Consider the following 22,806-nt stretch of genomic DNA (forward strand, 5'->3'; position numbering starts at 1 on the left):
ATGGTTCCGGATATAACACTGAAATATAAATATTTATGGTGGTGCAGGAGGATGAAAAGCCAGAGAAGAAATAATGGGAAGACAAGGAGTAGCTATCAGAAGCAGAGAAAAGCCAAGGCACGTGGTGGATCTGGTCAGGTGCTACACACAACGGTGAGCTCACCTGAGCTCTGGGGAGAAGCCATCGGGTTTGATGAGGAGGAACCATTCAGAATCTTTGAAGATTGGCAATTCAAATGTGGAGCTATTTTAAAAACCATATTTTCATGGGATGCTAGTGCTGGAAGATATGCCGTCTAACTCCACTGTCTTACAGACAAGGCCATTTGGAGCCAGAGAAATTTCATGGATGCCAATTTAAATTGTAAATACAAGAAAAAAAGAAACAAGTACTTTTATATCTGGGAATCAACTCAATCGACCTGTTTTGTGTTATTTGGCAAAAAAAAATATTTTGGAGGCAAGAATAACCCTCTTTTGAAAGCAATGAAGTAATGATCTCTCTAATAATGGATGAAAAAGGAAAAAAGTTCACTGGAAACATCCTTGGAGGAAAAGAATCTGACAGGTGCTGTGTTTTAATTTTTTATTAGAGAAGTTGGAAGTTAAATTTCATTACTGATGATAACATAATTTTCTCTGCTTTGTTCAGAGGGACATACAGAATCAATTTGTACAAGCATATACAACAATTTAGTCGGTGTTCTGTGTCTTAAAATCAGTAACCTGATTAGTTCTAGACTACCGGCTTCCCGCGCGCTCCTCTGAGCTTCGGCGGTCTGGCTCAAGTCCCCGAGGAACACGTCTTCATGCGCTGTCGGCAACACCCCTACCACAGGCTTCAAGACCATGCAGATTAACACTGTAGCAAATCGTTTTGATATTTTAACAGACATAAAAAGGTTATTTCCTGATATGAAATTCTGAAAATCTGCACAAATATTTTTTGTGTAAAATTAAATTAGTTATGTATTTTTTTTTTCTGAAACTAGAAGTTGAAGTATCAAGAATGCCCACATAATTCATATACACATATATATAGACTTTTTTCATTGTTAGGCTAAAAGTCTTGAAAGTCGAATTATATTCTGTGCCATACATTTGTCTAACCAGCATGGATTTGGCATTAGGTTAACTGTGTCTGAACGGATTAGTCTAAATTGGTGCTTGTGTATCATGCAAACTTAGTTCTAGTATTCCTGTTTACTAACCTTGTCATGTGGCAATAGTTAGATGATTTTGCTCTATAACAGTGTGAATTAGGAGTATAAATACTTTATACATGGTCACATTTACAAACGTTTGCCAATACCACTTCACAATCTTGAAGGAGTAATAGCGAATTAGAATATCCAGAATCGGCGGAAGCAATTCCTAGAAAGCAAACTTTCTTAAATGTGCCTCACAGAGTTCTCCTTTGAGCACTGATGAGCTTTGGCACAGGTACACTGTTCTATTTTCCTATTGTTCTAATAATTTCCACAATTTTTTTTTACAGGAAATTAGCTTCTTATGGCATGGTAGAGACATGGCACTTACTGATGAGGTAACTTAGATGTAGGAAAATTTTGCAACATTGTTTGTCTAGCCAATCACCACTTCTGCTGATGAATTTGTCCACAGAGTATTTTTTTCCCTAGTGCATGCACTTGCTGTTAAATTGCTAATGCACTATTTTTGCTGCAGCTCAAACATGTCCTAATGTATCACGAAGCAGAGTTGTGAACACCAAGCTCATTTACCTGTGATGGTTATTGTATAGCAAACATGTTTAAGTTGTATTATCTGTGGGTAAACTCTGCCTTACTGGAATGATCATTTCTGTGGGTTTGCAGCTACTTTGGGTTGGCCAAGGAAATTCAATATGTGACATGGAAGTATATAAGTCTCTGGTTTCGGGGAACATCGTGTCTATACGTAAAGGAGACAAACACAAAAGATGACTTTCTTCCATGGACTCTGTGTTCAGAAGTTTGGGAGGGAGCTTTCGATGCTGTGTGGTTCTGCTGCTTTAGTTCGCATTCTGGAGTTTCATACTACTGTTGCCGGTCTGCGGTCCATCTCGGCTTCCAATTTCACCATCTGCTGCATCTCCTTCGCCTGTAACATCAGAAACATGGACTTACGTGTTGAAATTCTCTCCTAAAGGCATGTCACATCCCTAGCGCCCCTCTCCTGTTCTATCTGATGTTGTCACTATGTCCTTGCTACTCAAAGAGTGGTCCACATACCAGCATCATCAGCATTGCCTGAGATGTTGTGAGGAAGGCAGAACCACAGATTCTACCCCAGCTCTACTGAGTCAGCACCTGCATCTAATAAAAGCCCTAGGAAATTTTTTATGTATGTTAAAGTTTGGGAAGAATTGGTCTACACAGTGCCAGGAGGACCATTTGAAAAGAGGTTGAGCCAGTCCCTTGATAGTTAGGACTATGTCACATCAAAATGTTTGTTTGACTTAGTTTCTACAGGTTGACATGTTGACTTGACCTTGTGCAGTTTATTTGATCATGTTTAGAATAAGTATGGATTATGTACAATTTATTCACCAAATAGCTTGAAATGTAATTAAAAGTAATTACCCCAGAATCAAATCGATGGAGAAGTTTAGGTGGGAGAATATCACATTGATTTGGTTGGAGTATCCTGCAAGCAGGATGTTCCAGAAATATTTGGGTCCCTAGAATTCTATTGTCCAAAAACTATCCCGACAGCTCTCATTTCTCTGGGGTAAATTATTTTTTTACTGGCCACGCCAGGAAGTAGGCTCTGGTGAGCTCATCTCATGAATTAAGACGGTCACTAAGACAACCAGCTGGTTTGGGAGGTAGAAAGAAGTCAAATGGAGGCCAAGTTGTGGTGACAAATAATTGCTTGGTAATATGGTGAAAACACTTGGTTCATTTCAACTTTTACTTTCCTTCTAGATACTTTTGCCCAATTCAATGCATGTATCTTTGGAGGAATAAAGCACTCTTCTTTTAGTGACATTCCACTTCAAAATAAAAGACTTTTAAGAATAGAATCATGGATATATAAAGATATAATTCAGAGAAGGATCTGAAGTTCTTGATGTTACTATTTATATCTACTTAGATAGTACAACTAAACAGAAAGTCAGTAGGAAGTTTTGGTCAACTCAACAGATCATACTATGAGTATCTAAATGTCCTAAAGTCCTGTTACAAAATTAGTTCAACCCATTAACCACACAGTTATTCTCTTATTTTTATTTTTACATTGTAGATTTAAATTTCATTTTGGTGAGGACGAATATAATAACACCAAAGAATTATATCTTTCTGCTTACATTTGGGATGGATGGTTTCCTCTACCCAGATAGTTTTTATGCCTGAAGTGTAAAAGCATTCTAATAGAGAAATGAAGAAATGGAGAAAAATATATAAACATGAAACTATGAAAACGGTATTCATAAAAAATGACAGTGAAACATTATCAGTACCAAAAATTAAATATATTTTATGTTCAGTAAGTGCTAATAAAGAATTCCCTATGCTTCTCCCCCTGTAGCATTTAAAGACAAAATTGAACACAGTCGATAAGGAAGAATCATAGGACATTAAAATATTATTCCAAGAGTAAAGTTCTCGTATGAGCAGGGTGACCATTTATTCTCATTTGCCAGGGATAGTTCCAATCTGGTTTTGCCTATAGTCCTGGCAATTATGAACAGCACCCCCTTTTATTCTCAAAACTGTCCCGATTCAAACAATAAATTATATGGTCACTTTACTTATGAAGGGTGATTAAGGTTCTTGGCAGGCTGGATCTGGCAGAAAACATGAGAAGCATCCTGCACACAGACCACAACCCTCTGTCATTAAAAAACACCAATGGACTTTTAGTGGGGTGTTTTAAAAATTAACTGCAGTGCTTGTGAAAGATCTGGCTCTGTGACCCAGCTTTAGCTGTGGTCAGTCCAAATGACCATGGTTCATCACTGCTTTTGATGCCTGGACACGTCTTCATTAACATGACTTTTACTCCAGGTCTGCGATTGGAAATGCTGCTAAAACTTGATCAGAAATAACTATTTGGGCATTTCAGTTTCAATATTGCATCAGAAATCCAAGAATGAAAAAATCAAGCTTTCAAATCCAAACCCCCGAAAGAGTAATTTGCTTATGACCAGACGTGATTCACAGATGAAGAACTACCCCAAGAGTACTGACGTAGTTGAGAAGGAAAACAATGTCTTGCTTATCAGAGCTTCCGTCCTACCTTGAGTTTGGGACACTGCATGACAGGATTTCAAAAGCTGTTTGTACAAAAATAGTAATGTCAAAATTGAGTCATACATACAAAACAAAGAAAATAAATGAATACTGAAATGAATCTGAGAAATGAATGCAAAAAACCATATAAAGCAAAAGCAAAAATGCTAAGAATAAAACATGTATATAACCATCAGTGACAGAATTTCCCCGAGTTGATCAAAACAGAGAAAAAGAACAACAACAACAACAAAACAACCAATGTCTGTGAGCCCAGACTGCGCCCCTCTCTGTGGCAGTGAGGGGGAACCCTCCCTTCTGCAAGATCCCTCACCTCTCCTTATTCAATGACAGGATTGAGAGCAGACACCAACTCTTACAACTTGTGTGTGAGAGTACTGGAGCCGTTAACATTTGAAATGGTACATGTCAAGATGGGAATGAGATCCTGGGTGGCTGGGAGGTCTTTGGGAATTGTCAATAGAAATGTGAAGTTTTAAATGACTCTTGGAATGACCAGTAGGCAAGGCCTTTAGGTGGGTTAAAAAGGACACATGCATTAAGATGCAGAATCAGGACCGTAATATATTAAAACTTGAGTTGTTTCTGCCAGCGCCCTCAACACTGGTCCAGCTACTTAAGTAGACCCATTCCATGCTTTACTTTGGTGGGACTAGGAAGATTCATAGGAGCAGGTATACATAAAAGCAGTGAGAAACCTAAAAGGGAGTCCCTGGCCTGTTGGCTCAGTGGTAGAGCATTGGCCCAGCACGTGGAAGTCCTATCCTGGGTTCTATTCCTGATCAGGGCACACAGGAGAAGCGACCATCTGCTTTTTGACCCCTCCCTACCTCTCTCTTTCTCTTTCTCTCTCTCTCTCTTCTCCTCCCATAGCCGTGGCTTGAATGGTTTTTAAAAAGTTCGCTCCAGGTGTTGAGAATGGCTCTATGGTCTTGCCTCAGGCACTAAAATAGCTCAGTTGGCGAGCAACAGAGCAGCAGCCCAGACAGGCAGAGCATTGCCTGGTAGGTGGCTTGCTGGTGGATCCTGGTTGGTCTGGGTACATGCAGGAGTCTGTCTCTGCCTCCTGGCCTCTCACTTAATAATAATTTAAAAAAGGAGATATTATGGGAGAATGTTACAATAAATTTGTCTTTGGCTTCGAAACAGAAAAGTCGGGGTTTAACAACAGTTTGGGAGATTATTATAAAAGTTTGGCGTTGTCTGGAGACAGGACACTGTTTTCTGACAATGACATATTTAACTGATTATAAAAGGAGCTCTTCTACATAGTTCTAGACCTTGTCTTATGAGGGAAAAAACAGTCACTGTTTGTACCTTTTGCACTGTGCCTATGATAGCATAGTAACACACTGTAACTGAGCAACTAAATTGAGGAGAAAATATACCTGTGTATATACTAGAAAGATCTGATTGAGTTATAGAATAGGCCATATTTGCAAAGCAAAGCTTAACACAGAAATTTAAGTCCAAATTCCACATCTGTCAGAAGCATCAATATATCTTCTTTGCATTGAATTTAATTAAATCTCCATTAAACCTCAAGCCTTCTCATGTTCTGTGATCTCCTAAGCTCCTGACTCAAAGTATCAGTTGTGGGTGGTAGACATTATTTATGACGCATTAAAAGACATTATACGGATTTTTGGGACAAAAAGCCACTATCTTCCCAATATGTCTAACTGATGCAGCTGCTACTAATCCAATTTTTAATGCCAGAACTCTGCTGTGGTTTAAATTATCCATGTATTAGGATAAAAGCTCCAAGTTTTATTTTTTATTACGTGCTTTAACTCTGAAACTAAAAACACTAGGTAACTGTATTCCCTAGCTCTGAAAAACACCACTATTACAGTGATGGGTAATTTTTAGCACATTTACATTCTTTAGTCAAACTTGTTGCTAAGCAACCCAATAATTTCCAAGTAGTTTCTTAATTTAGTGAACTGAAACATAATTGTGCCTTACCTTCATTGTGCCTTCTTCTCAGGCACCCTTATCCCCACCTAGCCCTGACTAACTAAAGTGGATTCTAATGTTTTGGAGATGGTGGCTTAACCCTTCTTCATAGTCCCATTTACTCCCCACGAATACTTTGAGAAGTGCTCTCAGAGCAAAAACAAACTAGGTCAGCGGTTCTCAACCTGTGGGTCGTGACCCCAGCAGGGTCGCCTAAAGCCATCGGAAAATACATAATGCATATCAGGTATTTATATTCCGAATCATAACTGTAGCAAAATTACAGTTATGAAGTAGCCACCAAAATTATTTTTTGGTTTGGGGTCACCGCAACATGAGGAACTGTATTGCGGGGTCACGGCATTAGAAAGGTTGAGAACCACTGAACTAGGTGAATGGTACCAGAACGTGAGGTAACCGATGAGTTGCTTAAATGACTTGAACCCAGGGGAAGATAAACATTGAGTGTCCCCTTGGGGATCTGTGTGCTGTCCGCGGATATCAGCACTTAGCTGCAAAGGAAACATGGAACATAACTCAGAAGTGTGTTGATGAATAAATCACCTGTCCCCAAAAAGGAAAGACTTTGCAACCAGAAGATGGATTTACTTGCTACTCAACTTCAATTCCAGAAAGAAAAAAAAAAAGATTTTATAGTTTTGTTTTACTTTCTCAAAGGTACTTTTTAGCATAATTCCTACTTAAGATTTCTTCAATGGGAGCCATTCACTTTGAAAAAAAAAACAACACACACCGGAAATAGGATTGCTTTAAAGATGGGAGGAAACAGGAAAGCTCAAGGTAGTAAAAGTCATTTCATCAAAACTTCCTTATTGTTTCTAAATGGGGGGGGGGGGGTAAATTATCTAGAAATGAGAACTTCCAAACCAGCTACCCTTTAAGAGTGAAGTTTGAGCTGAGCTAGACGGAAAAGCTCACTGCTACTGAGGGTCCTTTTGACATGTAAGCTAGAGGGGTCACCGTCCAGTAGAAATGAGACTGGACAGCTGATGGGCTGGAGCCCGTCGGGATGGAGCTCACCTCCACTGTGCTTAAAGTAAACGTACATTAATCCTGGTGGATGCCTGATAGCCTAACTGAACGGTTGGATTTCAGTTCACTTTTTATTTGTGTGTGCTTCTCCATTTAGTGTTCTGCCTTGCCGGAAAAAAGCTCCAAGAACGTGGCATCCACTCCTGTCCAGTGGTTTGTAGAATCACGGTGGCACACCCCTTCCAGTCCTACTTATAAGCTTTAAGGAAGGCTTTAAAACTTCATTTTTAGGTTGATGTTAATAATGGGTGGTTTCTGTCATTGGCTCTTAACACATAACATCACTCGCCTCTATGTTTGCAAGCTGTAAAGTTCTAAATGAAAAATAATTTGTAACCTCTCTTTTCCCCTCCTCTCAATAACGTCAGGCTTAGAATCTCCGTAATCTATTCAAATGATGACTTTTGATTCTTTTTCTTTCCCCACAGCCACATTCCTCTTCCACTTCAAAAGAGAATACTTTCTGCTCTTGTTGGGTGAGATGGGGAAAATACAGTAAGAGGCACCAACTTTTTCTAGCCCCCTCTTCATGCGACTGTTTATTCAGCAGAGGGGTCACCACAGGATGGGTGGTATTTGCTTGCCAAAGCTGTCTGTCTGTCTATGTCCTCTTATACATTTCAGGTGACATACCTGTTCATTCTGTTTCTCTAGGAATTCTAGGTGTTCGAGCTGGACTTTTTTCAACTGATCCATTTCTTTGGACTGTTTCATTGCGAGCTGCAACAACAACAACAAAAAACTCAAACTTTGCATTGTCATCTTAAAAATTAAGAATGAGGAATGATTAGTAAGTTTACAATTTAAGTACAAGCTATAATGATTTTTAAAAAGATAAAGTTTAGACTTATAATTCTTACTAGGAAAATCTCTCTTGATAAAATCTTAGAAAATAACATTTTACTAGCCCTGGCCGGGTAGCTCTGTTGGTTAGAGTGTCATCCCGATATGCCAAGGTTGCGGGTTTGATCCCTGGTCGGGGTACAAATAAGAATCAACCAATGAATGCGTAAATTAGTAAAACAAGAAATTGATGTTTCCCTCTCTCTTTCTTATCCTCTCTCAAATCAATCAATAAATTAAAATAAAAACTTTTAAAAAGTCATATTTAGAAAATAATATTATACTTATGCATTTTCTACATAAAATGGTTCCACATAATTACTTTAAATATTTCAGGGAGCAATTATTTTAGCTTTCAAGGTAACAGAAAAGCTAGAATGTTTAATGTACAAAAAAATCATATTAAGCAAATTAGTTAGAAGTCTGATATTTAAGCATGAGGTGTTTATAGTTTTCTTAAGAAGCATGCCAAGAAAATTATAAAATACTTACTCTCTTTCTTTCTTCCAGAAACTTTTTAGTGTTGCTGCTGTTCAACTCCCTGACTCGCCTAAAATGAATTAGTACAAATAATAGTTGATATCACATCGAATGGAATTAGCAACGTTAAATAAGAAAGAGTTATATTCCGCTTAACTATCTGGGGAGAATCATCACTTTCTTTTCCTAATTTTTATTGTGGAATTTTGAAATACGGAATGAACAGAGAAAAATATAAAAAGAACAACCATGTACCTGTCACTCAGATTAGTCAATATTAATGTTTTGTCCTCTTTCCATTTTTTAACTGAATTGTTTTTTGCTGTTGAATTGTATGAGTTCCTAATATATTTTGGATAATAACCCTTTATCTGATATATGGATTACAAATATTTTGTCCCATTCTCCTTTATTTTGGTGATCGTTTCTTTTGCTACCTTTAATAGCAGTTATAACAGAAGTCTTAGCTGAAACTCACAAGGGTTTTAATATCTCCGATGTGTGTCTGTGTGTACAGACACACATACATGTTATGCTTATGTCCTCAAGTCAATGCTATATTCTCGCACAGAGCATTCTCACTTACCTTTCCCGTTCTGCTTTGTTCTTGATAGATTTATCTTGGCTGATGGCTTTGCTATTTTCCATAGAAATCTTAGCCTGGTGTGCTCTCATTTCCTTGCTTTCCCTATGTATTAAGAATAGACAGGGAGAGGAGGGGATGGGGGTTAGTGTTTAATGGGTACAGAGGTTCAGCTGGAGAAGACGAAAAAGTTCTGGAGGTGAATGGTGGTCAAGGCTGCACAACCGTGTGAATGTACTTAATTTAATGCTACATACTTAAACATGGTTAACATGGTAAGTTTTATGTTATAGGCCTTTCACTATAATAGAAAAATTAAAAAACAAAAATAGTCCACATATGCCAAGAAATTATAAAATACTTACTCTCTTTCTTTCTTCCAGAAACTTTTTAGTGTTGCTGCTGTTCAACCTGTAAGACCAGGTTCACTTTTTTTTTTAGTTACTGAGCTCTTAGAGTTGTTTTGCATCCTGAGAAAAGGGGGAAAGAGCCCCAACTCATGAGCATGCTTCTCTGTGAGGGCAGGGTGACCCAGTGCTCAAGCACCAGCGAGGGATGGGGAAGAAGAGACATTATGTTTGTTCATAACACAAGGATTTTCCAGCTTTGCCCCATGATCTTGGTGATCAAGAGGCTGGGAGGACAGAGAAAGAATGTTCCCATCCTCACAAGTGACCTTCCAGTTTTCTGACAGCCCGGGGGAATGAAGGGAACAACATGGTTTCAAGTAAGCACAGAAAGTAGGAAAAAAAGGATGTCTACAGGTCACTGTGTATGCAAATGCATGTGTGTGCAAGACAAAGACTCAGCTCCAGATAATTTATGTATATATTAAAGGTATATTATTTAGAATACAAAAGTGGACATTATAAACAAAGCATTTTAGTTCTGGAATCTATGAACAGCTCATTGAAACACTGCCTGGGAACTAGTCACCAGCATTGTTTGTTCATTAAAAGGAATGGAAAATAACCAAAGTGTCCAACAAAGGATGAGTGAAGATGATGTGTTGTGTTTATATCACACACACACACATATATATACATACATATATGTGTACATATACAGAATGGATAGATAAAATGAAATACTTGTCAGCCATGAAAAGTGAAATGTTGCCATTAGCAAAAACATGGATGAATCTTGAGTGTATTATGCTAAGTGAAATAAATGAGAAGGAAAAGGACAAACACCACATGATTTCACTCATATTTGGACTATAAAGAAACAAGTAACAAAGAAAATAACAAAACAAGCTCACAGATACGGACAACAGAATGGTGGTGACCAGAAGAAAAGGCGGTGGGTGGAGGGTGAATTGGACAAAGGAGGCAAATGTATGGTAACCGAAGGAAACCAGACTTCGTGTGGAGCACCTAAAACAGTGTCCAGATGTTGAACTATAATCTATATAATGTTATTAACCAATGTTATCTCAATCAATGTAGTTTTTTAAAAAAAGGGAAAAATGGGATGGACAATGCTGTACCAGGTTCTTTTAGAGGGCCACAGGGACAGGGACATGTACATAAACTACTGGGCCCCAGGAAATGGCTCTCATAGTTTTCCATACTTGTTAGTAAACTGACCATTTCTTTATTCCTTCAGTCAGCACTTACCAATAACCAAATGCTGCTGGCAAGTGTTAAGAAGGCCAGATGGTAAGAAAGAAACACAAGCACAGGGTACTTGAGGACAAGCTTAACTGCGGCTGTTGCCTTGAGGAATGCCCCTGCCATTAATTTATCTGTTAAGGTAAATTAGGTAGAGATGGTCTCCTCAAATGACTTCCAAAGTAGTGTAAGAATTAGTTTATTTTATTTCTTTCTTTTGAACGATGCCTACTGTTGTGGGCTACAAAAATAATTTTTAGCTAAATACAGAGAAGATTAGAAAAGAGTGCCTTATTCTGTGAAGTGTCTTTGAATAAGGGTAGACGCCTAACATCAGGTAGTGCAGCAATGAATGGTCCACGGCAGGCTGAACAACAGACCTTTCTGTACAATGACTGAAGAGTATTTCTCAGGGACAAAAAGAAAAGAAAACGTCTAATCCTATACAATGAAAGAGAAGAGAGTGGGCCGCTGAACAACACGGGAAATAAGGGTGCCAACCTCCTGCAAAATCCACATATAATTTTTGACTCCCCCAAACTTAACTATTAATAGTCTACTGTTGAGCGAAAGCCTTACTCATGACATAAACAGTCAATTGACACATAGTTTGCACGTTATATGTATTATAGACTGTAGTCTCGCAATCAAGTGAGCTTGAGAAAAGAAAATGTTATTAAGAAAATTATGACCCTGGCTGGTTGGCTCAGTGGTAGAGCATCGACTTGGTGTGCAGAAGTCCCCAATTTGATTCCCAGATAGGGTATACAGGAGAAGCAACCATCTGCTTCTCCACCTCTCCTCTTTCCCTTTCTCTCTCTCTCTCTTCCCCTCCCACAGCCATGGCTTGATTGGTATGAGCACGTTGGTCAGGGCTCAGGCAGGAATCTGTCTTTGTATCTCCCCTCCTCCTCTCACTTAAAAGAAAATCATAAAAAGAAAAAAAACACACAAGCCCATAGATAAGTGGATCCATGCAGTTCAAACCCATATTGTTTTAAGGGTCAACTGTATTGTAAAATTTGTAGCGTATAGAACATTAACCCTCATGCCCTTATTTAGTTGTCTCGAATGAGAATTGGAAACACTGGCAAAAACACTAATGTCCTTATGGCTGTATCTATCCATCCAAAATAAGGTGGGGAATTTGGGATTGTGACCAGATAATTTATACAGTTGGCATTTTAAACGCATCTTGTTTTATTTGGTTGTACAATGCCTCTATTTCCTACTCTTGTGTGGGTATCCACAAGGCCTTCCTGTGGCACAAAGTGGGCACTGAGGAAGAAGCCAGCGGAACTGCAACAAAACTGTGATCAAAAGAAGTCATTGACATAAGTGTTCTCCTTGGTGTGTGTGTAGGGGGGAGGGGTTCAGCTCATCATCTGCAGGTAGTTTCCATGTAATATTTAATTTGCTGAAACAGGGAGAGACCAAAATAAATGGATACTTGTTTGCGGTTTCTTGATCAGACCTGTCTTTCTAAAACTCATAGACATCCTAATAATGCCAAGACAAGGCCTCTCCATTTTTAGCCATGATGTGATCAAAACTGATCACTCTAGGAACTTCACCACTTAATTTTTTTTTTTTTTTAAGTGAGAGGAAGGGATATAGTGAGACAGACTCCCACATGCACCCTGACCGAGAACCACCTGGCAACCCTTGTCTGGGACCGATGTTCTAATCAACCAAGCTATTTTTAGTGCCTGAGGCTAACATGTGGGGACCACTCTAGCTATCCTCAGTGCTCAGGGGCCATGCTCAAACTAATCGAGCCACTGGCTGCAGGAGGGTAACAGGGAGAGAAGGGGGAGAGTGGGAGGGGGGGAGAAGCAGAAAATCACTTCTCCTGTGTGCTCCATGCTAGGCTGACACTCTATCCACTGAGCCACCCACCGGCCAGAGCCACACTGCTTGATCTTTACCATCTTTTGTTTCTTGGCTTCCTAAGAGGCTCTAGGTCATTTTTTCAAAGACCCCTCTGAAGGCAGCAGTGCTCTTGGGGGCTGGATGCTCTTTGTCCTGTGACACTTTTCACTACGTATTTCACACAACTTGCCATTTCACTCAGCATTACATGTTAGTGTTACTATATTGACAACATGTGTAAGCCTTTGGACGGCAGGGACCATTTCTTCTAGTTCATCTTGTTCACATCAATCATACGATAGGGTCTATACCTATTACATGCCAAATTGATTCTACTTACTATCTCAGCTCATATGTGCACAATTCGTGTGTTTTTTTTTAAAATTAAGTTTATTATCATTATTCTTTAATTAGGAGCTCAGTTTGGAAACGGCAAACTGTCCTACCTGTCGTGGGACAGTTTCAGCTGCTGGGTCTGCTGCTCGTGGGCGCTGATCAGGAGCTTCGTCAGCAGCTCGCACTGCTGGCTGAGGTGCAGGTCCCGGACCTCCTGCTCCTCGGCGCTGTGCGTGTTGATCATCTCTGACCACTCCTTTGTGTGCTGAGCCACAATCTCCTTGACCTACGTAGGAAAGAGGGGACGGTGCCACCTGGAGTTCTCACATTTCAGGCATGAAGAGCAAGCACGATATTATTCATGCATTTTAGGACCCAGCCCCCCAATTGACTCAGTAAATCAGTGGACACCTATGATCTGCAAAGAAATACACTAATCAGTGGGAATCAGGACGTCATAGCTTATTTTTTTTTAAATCAATCACATTGGCTCTACATATTTAATGATGAGCTGTTATTTCACTGCCTAACTTTGCTGATACTCCTTTACCAATTCTTTCAGCATTTCCTTCATCACCTCTTGTTTTTCCAATTTGACTCCCACAGGCCAAGCTCTGACATGAGGGGTGGGTTCTCTTATTCCTGGAACATGACTTACTGTGTCAACCCTGCAGATGTGCTATCAGTGCTCTTTGCAAAGTGCTTTTACAGTTCCCTTCATCAGGAGTTAGTCTAGTTCTCCACTTCCTTGAATCTGGCCGAACTCATGGCTTGCATTGGTCATGAGCCACTAACAAATGCAATCAAGCAGAGGCTTGGGAAGTGCTTGCCCTTTTGCTTGATCTGGAACGGCAGGGCTGTGACTAAGCCTGGGCCAGCCTGCTGGAAGATAGGAGGTCATGTAGGAAAAAGCAACCAGCAGTCAGCTGACCTGGAGATATCTGAGCGAGGCCACCAATCCAGCTCACTGTAGTAGACACATGAGCGAGCCTCGCTGAAATCAGTAGAAAAAAACAACCAGTTGAGTACAGCCCAAATTCTGGACCCACTGAATTGTGAGCTAATAAAAGGCAAAGCCACTACATTTTGGCATGGCTTATGATGCAGCAAAAGCTCACTGATAGTGGCCAATGTGTCTACTTTCTTATTTATGCAAAACATCTAAAAATCATGGCATGCTGCACAGGCATTCATTCTCAAACATTCCAGTTAAAAAGACAGAAGGAGATAATGGGGAACAACTCTCAAAGATAGATGGCTCACTGCCTCTGTAGACTTCATGGCAGAACAGATACAAAATATACTGCTCACAAAAATTAGAGGATATTTCAAAATGAACATGAAGCTGTAAGATATCCCCTAATGCAGCGGTTCTCAACCTGTGGGTCGCGACCCCGGTGGGGGTCGAACAACCAAAACACAGGGGTCGCGACCCACAGGTTGAGAACCGCTGCCCTAATTTTTGTGAGCAGTATACTAGCACCAAGGAAAACTTTAGCTCAACTAGTGTGGCTCCTTGTATACAACAGGTCACCGGCCTGGATGACAGAGATGCATGCGAGCGTATAGATGCTGGCTAGTTTGACCAAGAACTATCAATGGGAACTTTCCTTATAAGTTTTATTTTTTCCCCCCTTTTCTCATTATTATCGCTGGGAGATTTACCTGTACTTATGTTCTTAACTGAAACTTACATCCACTTCGGCAAATGTCCACAAACTTAATTAAGGTCTCCCGAACACCTACTTTCTTGTGTCTTTGAGGAAATAATTAGGCATATCTTTTAGAATATCAACTTTAGATTTCTTTCTTATCACAAATTTCCATTGTGGAGTTAGGATAGAGTACCAGAATTGCTCAATCTCCTAGTTGGGTGGTTTTCTGTTATATGTTTAATGTTACAACTATAGGGAAGCATATTCTGTATTTTACAGTGTATTCATTTATTGTTTCACTTGATGTCTCTGAGGCAGAAAACAAATACTGTTAGCATATTTCTACAGATAAAGGAAAAGATGTTACATGAACTGGCTTTTCTCTAAGCCAGTAAGTCTGATGCCTGAACCCTTTCCCCGCCTCAGACTAGCCGCAGGCTAATGTTGTTTCTGATTTATACTAGGTGTCTTTGAAAAAATTACAAAGTGTCTTCTGCAAGTTACTGCTGTAAAAATAAGCGTTTTCTTACCTTAGATTTGTGATCTGATGTCAGTGTTTGAATTTTAATTTCTGTTTCTTTTTTCATTTCAAGACAATTACTTCCCCTGAAAATGGAAAATCGCAAATGCATGCCAGACGTTAGATATCATCCCATTCCCGTGGGCCTTTGCTACAAAGCTTTCTGATGAAGACAGTTTGTTCATCAGACATGGGATGCCATGGCTCATTGGGCAACATCAATTTTTCTAGTAACAGATGCATACCTTACAAAATTCTGTATTCTGATTACTCAATTCAACCACTACACAAAGAGACACTTCAGACGTAACAATTATTTCATTGTTAAGGGTCTGTTGTCAGAGTTTCCATTTTGGTTCCTGCTTTTATTTATTCGATGAAATAGTATTTGGGATCAAAATTGGAAAATAGGTCGTCAGTCTTGAAGTGAATTGTTAATTCTTCCATTTTGGTTATAAAGCCAGATTTCTGTCTTTGACACATGCCAGTAAGGGAGAAAATAGCATTTCTTGGCATCATAGGGTGATCTGTACTTCTTATTCTATTGTGATTAGAAAATATATACCAGCAAATTGCCCAGCACCCATTACTGCTTATTTCAGTGATTCTGTTTCCTTTTTTGGGATCTCCATATCATTGCTAAAAGCAGAACAAGTTCTGAGTTTCTGTCTTCAGCATGTATGCTCTGGTTTCCTGTGGCCTAAGTCAGAATGCTCCATTGTACTGCTCATGCAGACCATCTCTGAGAGAAGCATTATTTTAAAAAATGCTAGGTATCTCATCAAATCCATTACTTTGCAATGCCTGGCACTGGGTACATTCCCTTCTTGCCTGTTATTCAGTGAGCTTGCAGCATTAAAGAAATGTTCCCCTGCCTCATTCTACAGACAAAATCTTTCCCAGTGAATGTGATGCTTGGTTTTATTCAACAGTTTTCTCTATGGCACAAGCTAAGAACTTTTTAAATATTAAAAATGAAAAATTGCACTTTTTTGAGTGCATCAACCTTATTATTTTCTGAATAGACAAAATGATTTCTGTCATTTCAAATGTTCCCGGCTTTAGCTTGTCCTACCTTCTCCCCCCAGCACTCCCATCCACCTCCAAGATGCTAAATGGAAATTACATGAAAGATAGTTATTCTGCCATCAACCCAAAGCTGTAGAACACGAACAGAGCTCCTCCTGTCGACTTTAATAATTCCTTTCAGCCAAAGGAGTCTCTTATTTTCTAGGAATAATATTTAAGATGAAAACAAAGTTTAGGACTAAGTTCTTTCTTGGTCTAAACAGGCAGCTAAACTATGAGAAAAGACAAAATCTAAAGAGGCAAAAGCCTTCCAGTATTACCCCTTCTTCTTCATTGCCTTCTCTAGGATTTTCTCATGCGTGGACTTCTCTTTGTCATACTGGGCCACGATTTTGTCAACTTGCGTGCAGTGTAACTTCTGCATGGTACTGTGCTCCTGAATAAGAAGAATATGCAGTTATAAGCTGGACTCTCAGCGTTGCTGATCCACTGTACGCTATGTGTGCCGGGCAGTATTTTCACCAGCTTTCCCAGGGTAGCGGTTTGGAACTTTAAGTAGTGACTGAATCTGGGAACTAGAAGAACTTCCAATGTCCTTTCCAACATATGAGTTTTTGTACAGGCTTATCCCCAACAAGGAAGTCTCTAGCCTCAGCCTAATGAACATGTCCACCTCAAAAGACATCCCTGCCACCCCTGGGAGCATGGGTCACCCCAAAGTCCTTTCTTCTGCACATATACATCTGCATAGAATTTCCACCCATTCCTTTTTTTTTTTCTTCTTCTTCTTTGAAGTTGGAAACGGAGAGAGACTGTCAGACAGACTCCCGCATGCGCCCGACCGGGATCCACCCGGCACGCCCACCAGGGGCGATGCTCTGCCCACCAGGGGGCGATGCTCTGCCCCTTCAAGGCGTCGCTCTGCCGCAACCAGAGCCACTCTACCACCTGGGGCAGAGGCCAAGGAGCCATCCCCAGCACCCGGGCCATCTTTGCTCCAATGAAGCCTCACTGCGGGAGGGGAAGAGAGAGACAGAGAGGAAGGAGGGGTGGGGGGTGGAGAAGCAAATAGGCGCTTCTCCTATGTGCCCTTGTCGGGAATCGAACCCGGGTTTCCCGCACGCCAGGCCAACGCTCTACCGCTGAGCCAACCGGCCAGGGCCACCCATTCCTTTTTGATCTGTGTCTGCAATAATCTATTGCCCCTTTCCCACACTGGTCCTCAAATACCCAAGTTTAGCTGGCATATTTCTTTTTTTAAAAAAATTATTATCTACTAAAGTATAGCTAACATACATTACCGTATTAGTTTCAGGTGTACAATATAGTGATTTGACATTTACCTACCTTGTGAAATGATCATCATGATAAGTCTAGTAACCAGATGTCACCATACAAAGTTATTATGGTATTATTGACTGTTTTAGCTGCCATATTTCTTCTCTTTTATACGCTAAAATAACTATTCATCACGTGATATGGCTTCTAAACATCTGGCACGTTTTGGAAGGTCTTGAGTACCAATGAGAACTGCCAATGCAGTTGTAACTATCAACTGATTGGGAGCCTCTGTCACTTGCCATTTTCTAAATGCCATCAGCAGCATTCCTAAAGGTGACAGATTGTTCAAGAGCTGTGGTGTTCAGCCTGACAGATACTTAAAACTGTTTCCCATCTGCTTCATTTAATCACTGAAGTTGGGGTTGCAATGGTATAAAAATAAGTATTTCTCTATAAACATTCTCTCCTCCTGATAATTTGCCCACAGCCAGTGACTTATCTGAAATCAGATTTCCTTCGTTGCTCAGCCCCCAAACATAGAGGAAATCATTATAATCAGTCATATCCAACTCTAAATGATAGTTGATGTTATACACTGGTCTTACTCTTCAGATACTTAGAGAAATGGTACGGTATTTGAGACGGAAATGGATAGATGTTGTTTAGGTTTTACAACCATGCTCATGGTCATATTTCCTTCTGTTTACTTTTTATTTATTTATTTTAAGTGAGTGACTTAATTTAAAAAATAATTTTCTTCCTAAGGTAGGCTCGACTAAGCAAATCGAATTCATGAACATCTTGAAAAGATTTCATAAACTATAAATGCAGAAAGGAATTCTTTTTTTAAGTGAGAGGAGGGGAGATAGTGAGACAGACTCCCACATGCACCCTAATTGGGATTCACCTGGCAACCCCCATCTGGGGCTGATGCTTGAATCAACTGAGTTATACTCAGCACCTGAGGCCAATGCTCAAACCATTCAAGCCAATGGCTTTGAGAGGGGAAAAAAGAGAGAAGGAGGAGATGGAGGAGAAGAGAAGCAGATGGCTGGTTCTCATGGGGGCCCTGACTGGGAATCGAACCCGGTATATAGGCCAACACTCTATCCACTGAGCCAACTGGCCAGGGCCCAGAAAAAAAATTTAACTTTACCAAGATTTTCTTAATTTCCCAGCTTGCCTGACCTACGGTGGCACAGTGGATAAAGTGTTGACCTGGAATGTTGAATCTCTGGTTCAAAACTCTGGGCTTGCCTGGTCAAGGCACATACAAGAAGCAACTACTATGAGTTGATACTCCCTGCTCTTCTCTATCCCCCTTTCTCTCTCTCTCTCTCTCTCTCTCTCTCTCTCTCTCTCTCCCTCTCTCTCTCTCTCTCCTATCTCTAAAAATCAATAAATAAGACCTTAATTTGTAGTTGGAACAGCAAGTAAATCTAGCCATATTACCAATGTGTGTGCACGTCTGGGTTAAAATACATTTCAGCCAGGGTTCCTGCAACAATGCACTGGATTAAGGACTTGAGTACTTCCGTCTTAAATCCTGGGACAAATCACATGTCCTCTAAGTCTGCTCATTTTGTAATTGGGAGAGAGACACCTACTTCATACAGTTGTTAGGATTGAAAGTAAATATAATATAAATCACATTTTAAATGCCTGTTATACCTTATTCAAAATACTGTATAGTTACATACAAACCTATTTATATTATTCAATATTCATGATGATATTCAGAGTGACTTGTGATAAGAGACAGCAACCAGAATAATTAAATCAATAAATCTTTCTTTAGGCTTAATCTGCTCCCCTGGGGAATTTACACTTGACATGGTCGTCATGGAAAAACAAAACACTAAACCCTGCTAAAATGCCCTACACTTAGTCTCCTTTCAATGATTTAGAAGTCATCCAGCCTGCTTAGCACAGGTATTCATTTTCCTGGGCAAATAAATGAGAGACTCTATGCAAGGCTAGATGAAAATATTTGAGGTGCCACATTCCCATGTCTCCTGCAAATACCATCAAAAGGAGGGTGAAGGCTCTGGCTGGTTGGCTCAGTGGTAGAGCATCAGCCTGGCGTGCAGGAGTCCCAGGTTCGATTCCCAGCCAGGGCACACAGGAGAAGCGCCCATCTGCTTCTCTACCCCTCCCCCCTCCTTCCTCTCTGTCTCTCTCTTCCCCTCCCGCAGCCGAGTTGGAGCAAAGTTGGCCCTGGCACTGAGGATGGCTCCATGGCCTCTGCCTCAGGCGCTAGAATGGCTCTGGTTGCAACAGAGCAACACCCCAGATGGGCAGAGCATCGCCCCCTGGTGGGAATGCTGGGTGGATCCCGGGCGGGCACATGCGGGGGTCTGTCTGACTGCCTCTCCGTTTTCAACTTCAGAAAAATCCAAAAAAAAAAAAAAAGGAGGGTAAAGATTGTGTCTTTAAATATTGTAGTGCAGCAAAGAAAAAAGAGAAGCTATGAGTCTTAAAAGTAAGCTGACACTGTCTATCTTATTTATTTTTATTGATTTTAGTGAGAGGAAAAGAGAGAGGAACATCAATCTGCTCCTGTTTGTGCCCTAACCAGGGATTGAACCGGCAACCTCTGTGCTTTGGTACAATGTTCTAACCCACTGAGCTATCCAGCCAGAGCAAACACGTTCTGTTTCTTAAGCAAATATTCTGGGAAACCTATTAAACCAATTAGATATGAGGAACAGGACTGTTTGTACCATAACAGGTGTTGATGATGGACTGAAGCTTTTATGATATGTTCTACAGGGTAGGACAAATTTTTTATGTTTGGGACACAAAACACATTCTTGTGATGAATGTGACTGTGGGTGTGAATGATCACACTACAGGTGATGCTGAGAAATCGGAATAAATCACGTTTGCTCAGCATGTCACTCTGAGATTACTGGTAAACTACTTTTTTAAAAAATATTTATTACTTTTTAAAATTTATTTTAAAGAGAAGAAGGAAGAGAATGAGAGAGAAAGACAAGAATATCAATTTGTTTCTGTGTGTGCCCGGACTGGGGCTCAAACCCACAACCTCTGTGCTATAGAACAAGCTCTAACCAAACGAGCTATTCAGCCAGGGTGGTAAACTGCCTCTATGAGTGGCAGAGCTGTAGATTTCTTATTGAAGTCTTGCCATGAATAAGAGATGAGTTTAACAACAATATTGGTGTTATCAGCTAAATTGCTCGCAGAGTAAAGAGCAAATTTTCCATTAATAGCTTTACTGACTTGCCAAATTTGACTCATGTGTCTATAACCAGCCAAACGTGCAGTAACAGCGGTTGCATGAATGAACCCAGCTGATACCAGAAGAATCACCCAGCTGAGCCCAGCCCAAACCGCTGACCCACCAAAGTGTGAGCTCAATAAACGGCTGTTGTTTTAAGTCAGCGTTCACATATATCTTTCATCTTAGAAGTTGTTTCAGAAGAAACAGTGGAAAATATAAGGAAAATATTATAGACTGAAAAATTACAGAACATTTGTAGACAGGAAATTCTAAATTATTTGAAAATATCTGCAAAGCCTTTGGACAGATAAAATAGAGAAAGGCACTTTAGTTATAACAGCATTAACTAGTTTTATATTACTCTGGGCAAAGAACTCAGCTCTCTGAAATTCATGTTATTTGTGTCTAAAATGTAGATAAATTATTTACATTTCAGGAATAATATGAGGATTTCAGAATACACACAACATGTGACACAAATAGCATTAACTAGATGTTATTAGCATTTTAGTAGTAGTAGTTTTCTACAAAAAAATTACAGAATTCAGAATTCATAAACTCCACAAGCTATATTATACAAAGCAATCTGAATAAGTGTGGTCTCCCTCTGTGTTTAATGTAGGAGAAGGAATCATTCATAAACTGGTAATCTCACACTTGCAGCCTAAACATCTGCAGTACATGCAGATATTTAAAATAAATCATAAAATGTATTCTCCTGCCCAGACATGCTTTCGAAAAGTATTCTAAAAAGCAACAGGCAAGCGATGCATATTTCACTATGGCAATTTATCTCTGTTACCTGACCTAAGGAACTTTAAAGGCTTCCTAAAAAAAAGAAAAAAGAAATCCGTTTAGGTAGGGTTTGAGACTTAAAATCTTTTAGGTTTTGCTTTTATTATAACGTGGGGCTCCAAGAAGCTGAAAATTTTTTTCTGCAAAGGAAAGCAACTTGGATTCTTGTATTCATCTGGGATTTACTGGTTATTAAATAATATGAATATTTCCTGCCAAGAGCAGGAAGAAAATGGGAGAAATGAAGCGCAGTGGCATCAGAAGTGGGGAGGAAGAGCTATTAAAGCCACCCCTGAATTATCTCACAGAAAAGAAATTTTTCTTTTCTATTTTTTGTGTGTGACAGAGACAGAGAGAGAGAGACAGAGACAGGGACAGAAAGGGACAGACAGACAGAAGGGAGAGAGATGAGAAGCATCAATTCTTTGTTGCGACACCTTAGTTGTTCATTGATTGCTTTCTCATATGTGCCTTGACCGTGGGGCTACAGCAGACTGAGTAACCCCTTGCTCAAGCCAGCGACCTTGGGTCCAAGCTGGTGAGCCTTGCTCAAACCAGATGAGCCCACGCTCGCCCACGCTCAAGTCGGCAACCTCGGGGTTTCGAACCTGGGTCCTCTGTGTCCCAGTCCGACACTCTATCTACTGCTCCACCATCTGGTCAGGTCATAAAAGTAATTTTTCAACTGAACTGCTCACAGGATCACACTGTTAAAGCAATGAGAGAGTTCCAGGCTATGCTCCTTACATCTGAATACTTGGAGTGATTCAGAGTTCCGTCATGCAAATCCAGCTTTGCGGGAATTGCCTTGGTTTGAAGCTTGGGTCAGAATATTAAGAAGTGGGAATGCAGGATTAGTTTAAGAGAACTCAGAGGTCTTTTTAAGAAATTAAGTTTCTCTTGCTCTCATTGCCTTTAATGGAACAGCACACACTATCCTTCCAGTGACAGCAGCTGAGAAGCATCGTAGGAAGAAAGGAGGTATCCGTGTCCTATCTCTCTGTGGGCAGAGACCGGACAGCAGGAAGATGCTGTGACGTTTTTCAGCCCAGGCCACCCCCTGCTGCTCTCTTCTGCTTGTAACTCACTCTTACAATTTCTCCCATCATTGTCAAAAGAACTCTTTTTAGGGGTAGAAATAAAAATTAACTATATTTCAAGAGTAAGCAACCAAGCAGAGTTTACCTAATAGGGGAAAAGCAAGAAGGGTTTCTTTCTGGGGTTCCCTGGGTGGGAAGGTCAGAGCCTGCCAGCATCTCCCTCCAGGCACTGTGTGTGGCAAAC

The 22,806-nt window shown here is 40.2% G+C and overlaps 1 protein-coding gene across 10 annotated transcripts in view; it reads right to left on the reverse strand.

The window, feature by feature from the left end:
* Positions 1-572: 572 nt before the first annotated feature.
* Positions 573-22,806, reverse strand: part of PLCB4 (phospholipase C beta 4) — a 385,287-nt gene continuing 363,053 nt past the window's right edge. For all 10 annotated transcript variants that reach the window (XM_066387163.1, XM_066387166.1, XM_066387161.1 and 7 more), the window contains 8 exons: positions 16,520-16,635; positions 15,181-15,256; positions 13,106-13,281; positions 9,178-9,279; positions 8,604-8,661; positions 7,902-7,988; positions 4,243-4,279; positions 573-2,100 (listed from right to left, as the gene is read on the reverse strand). In XM_066387163.1, the coding sequence (XP_066243260.1) occupies positions 2,012-2,100; positions 4,243-4,279; positions 7,902-7,988; positions 8,604-8,661; positions 9,178-9,279; positions 13,106-13,281; positions 15,181-15,256; positions 16,520-16,635 (741 nt within the window). In that variant the 3' untranslated portion in view covers positions 573-2,011. The remainder of the gene's footprint in view (positions 2,101-4,242; positions 4,280-7,901; positions 7,989-8,603; positions 8,662-9,177; positions 9,280-13,105; positions 13,282-15,180; positions 15,257-16,519; positions 16,636-22,806) is intronic.

The sequence above is a fragment of the Saccopteryx leptura genome, chromosome 5, assembly GCF_036850995.1.
Source record: "Saccopteryx leptura isolate mSacLep1 chromosome 5, mSacLep1_pri_phased_curated, whole genome shotgun sequence".
Lineage (NCBI taxonomy): Eukaryota > Metazoa > Chordata > Mammalia > Chiroptera > Emballonuridae > Saccopteryx > Saccopteryx leptura.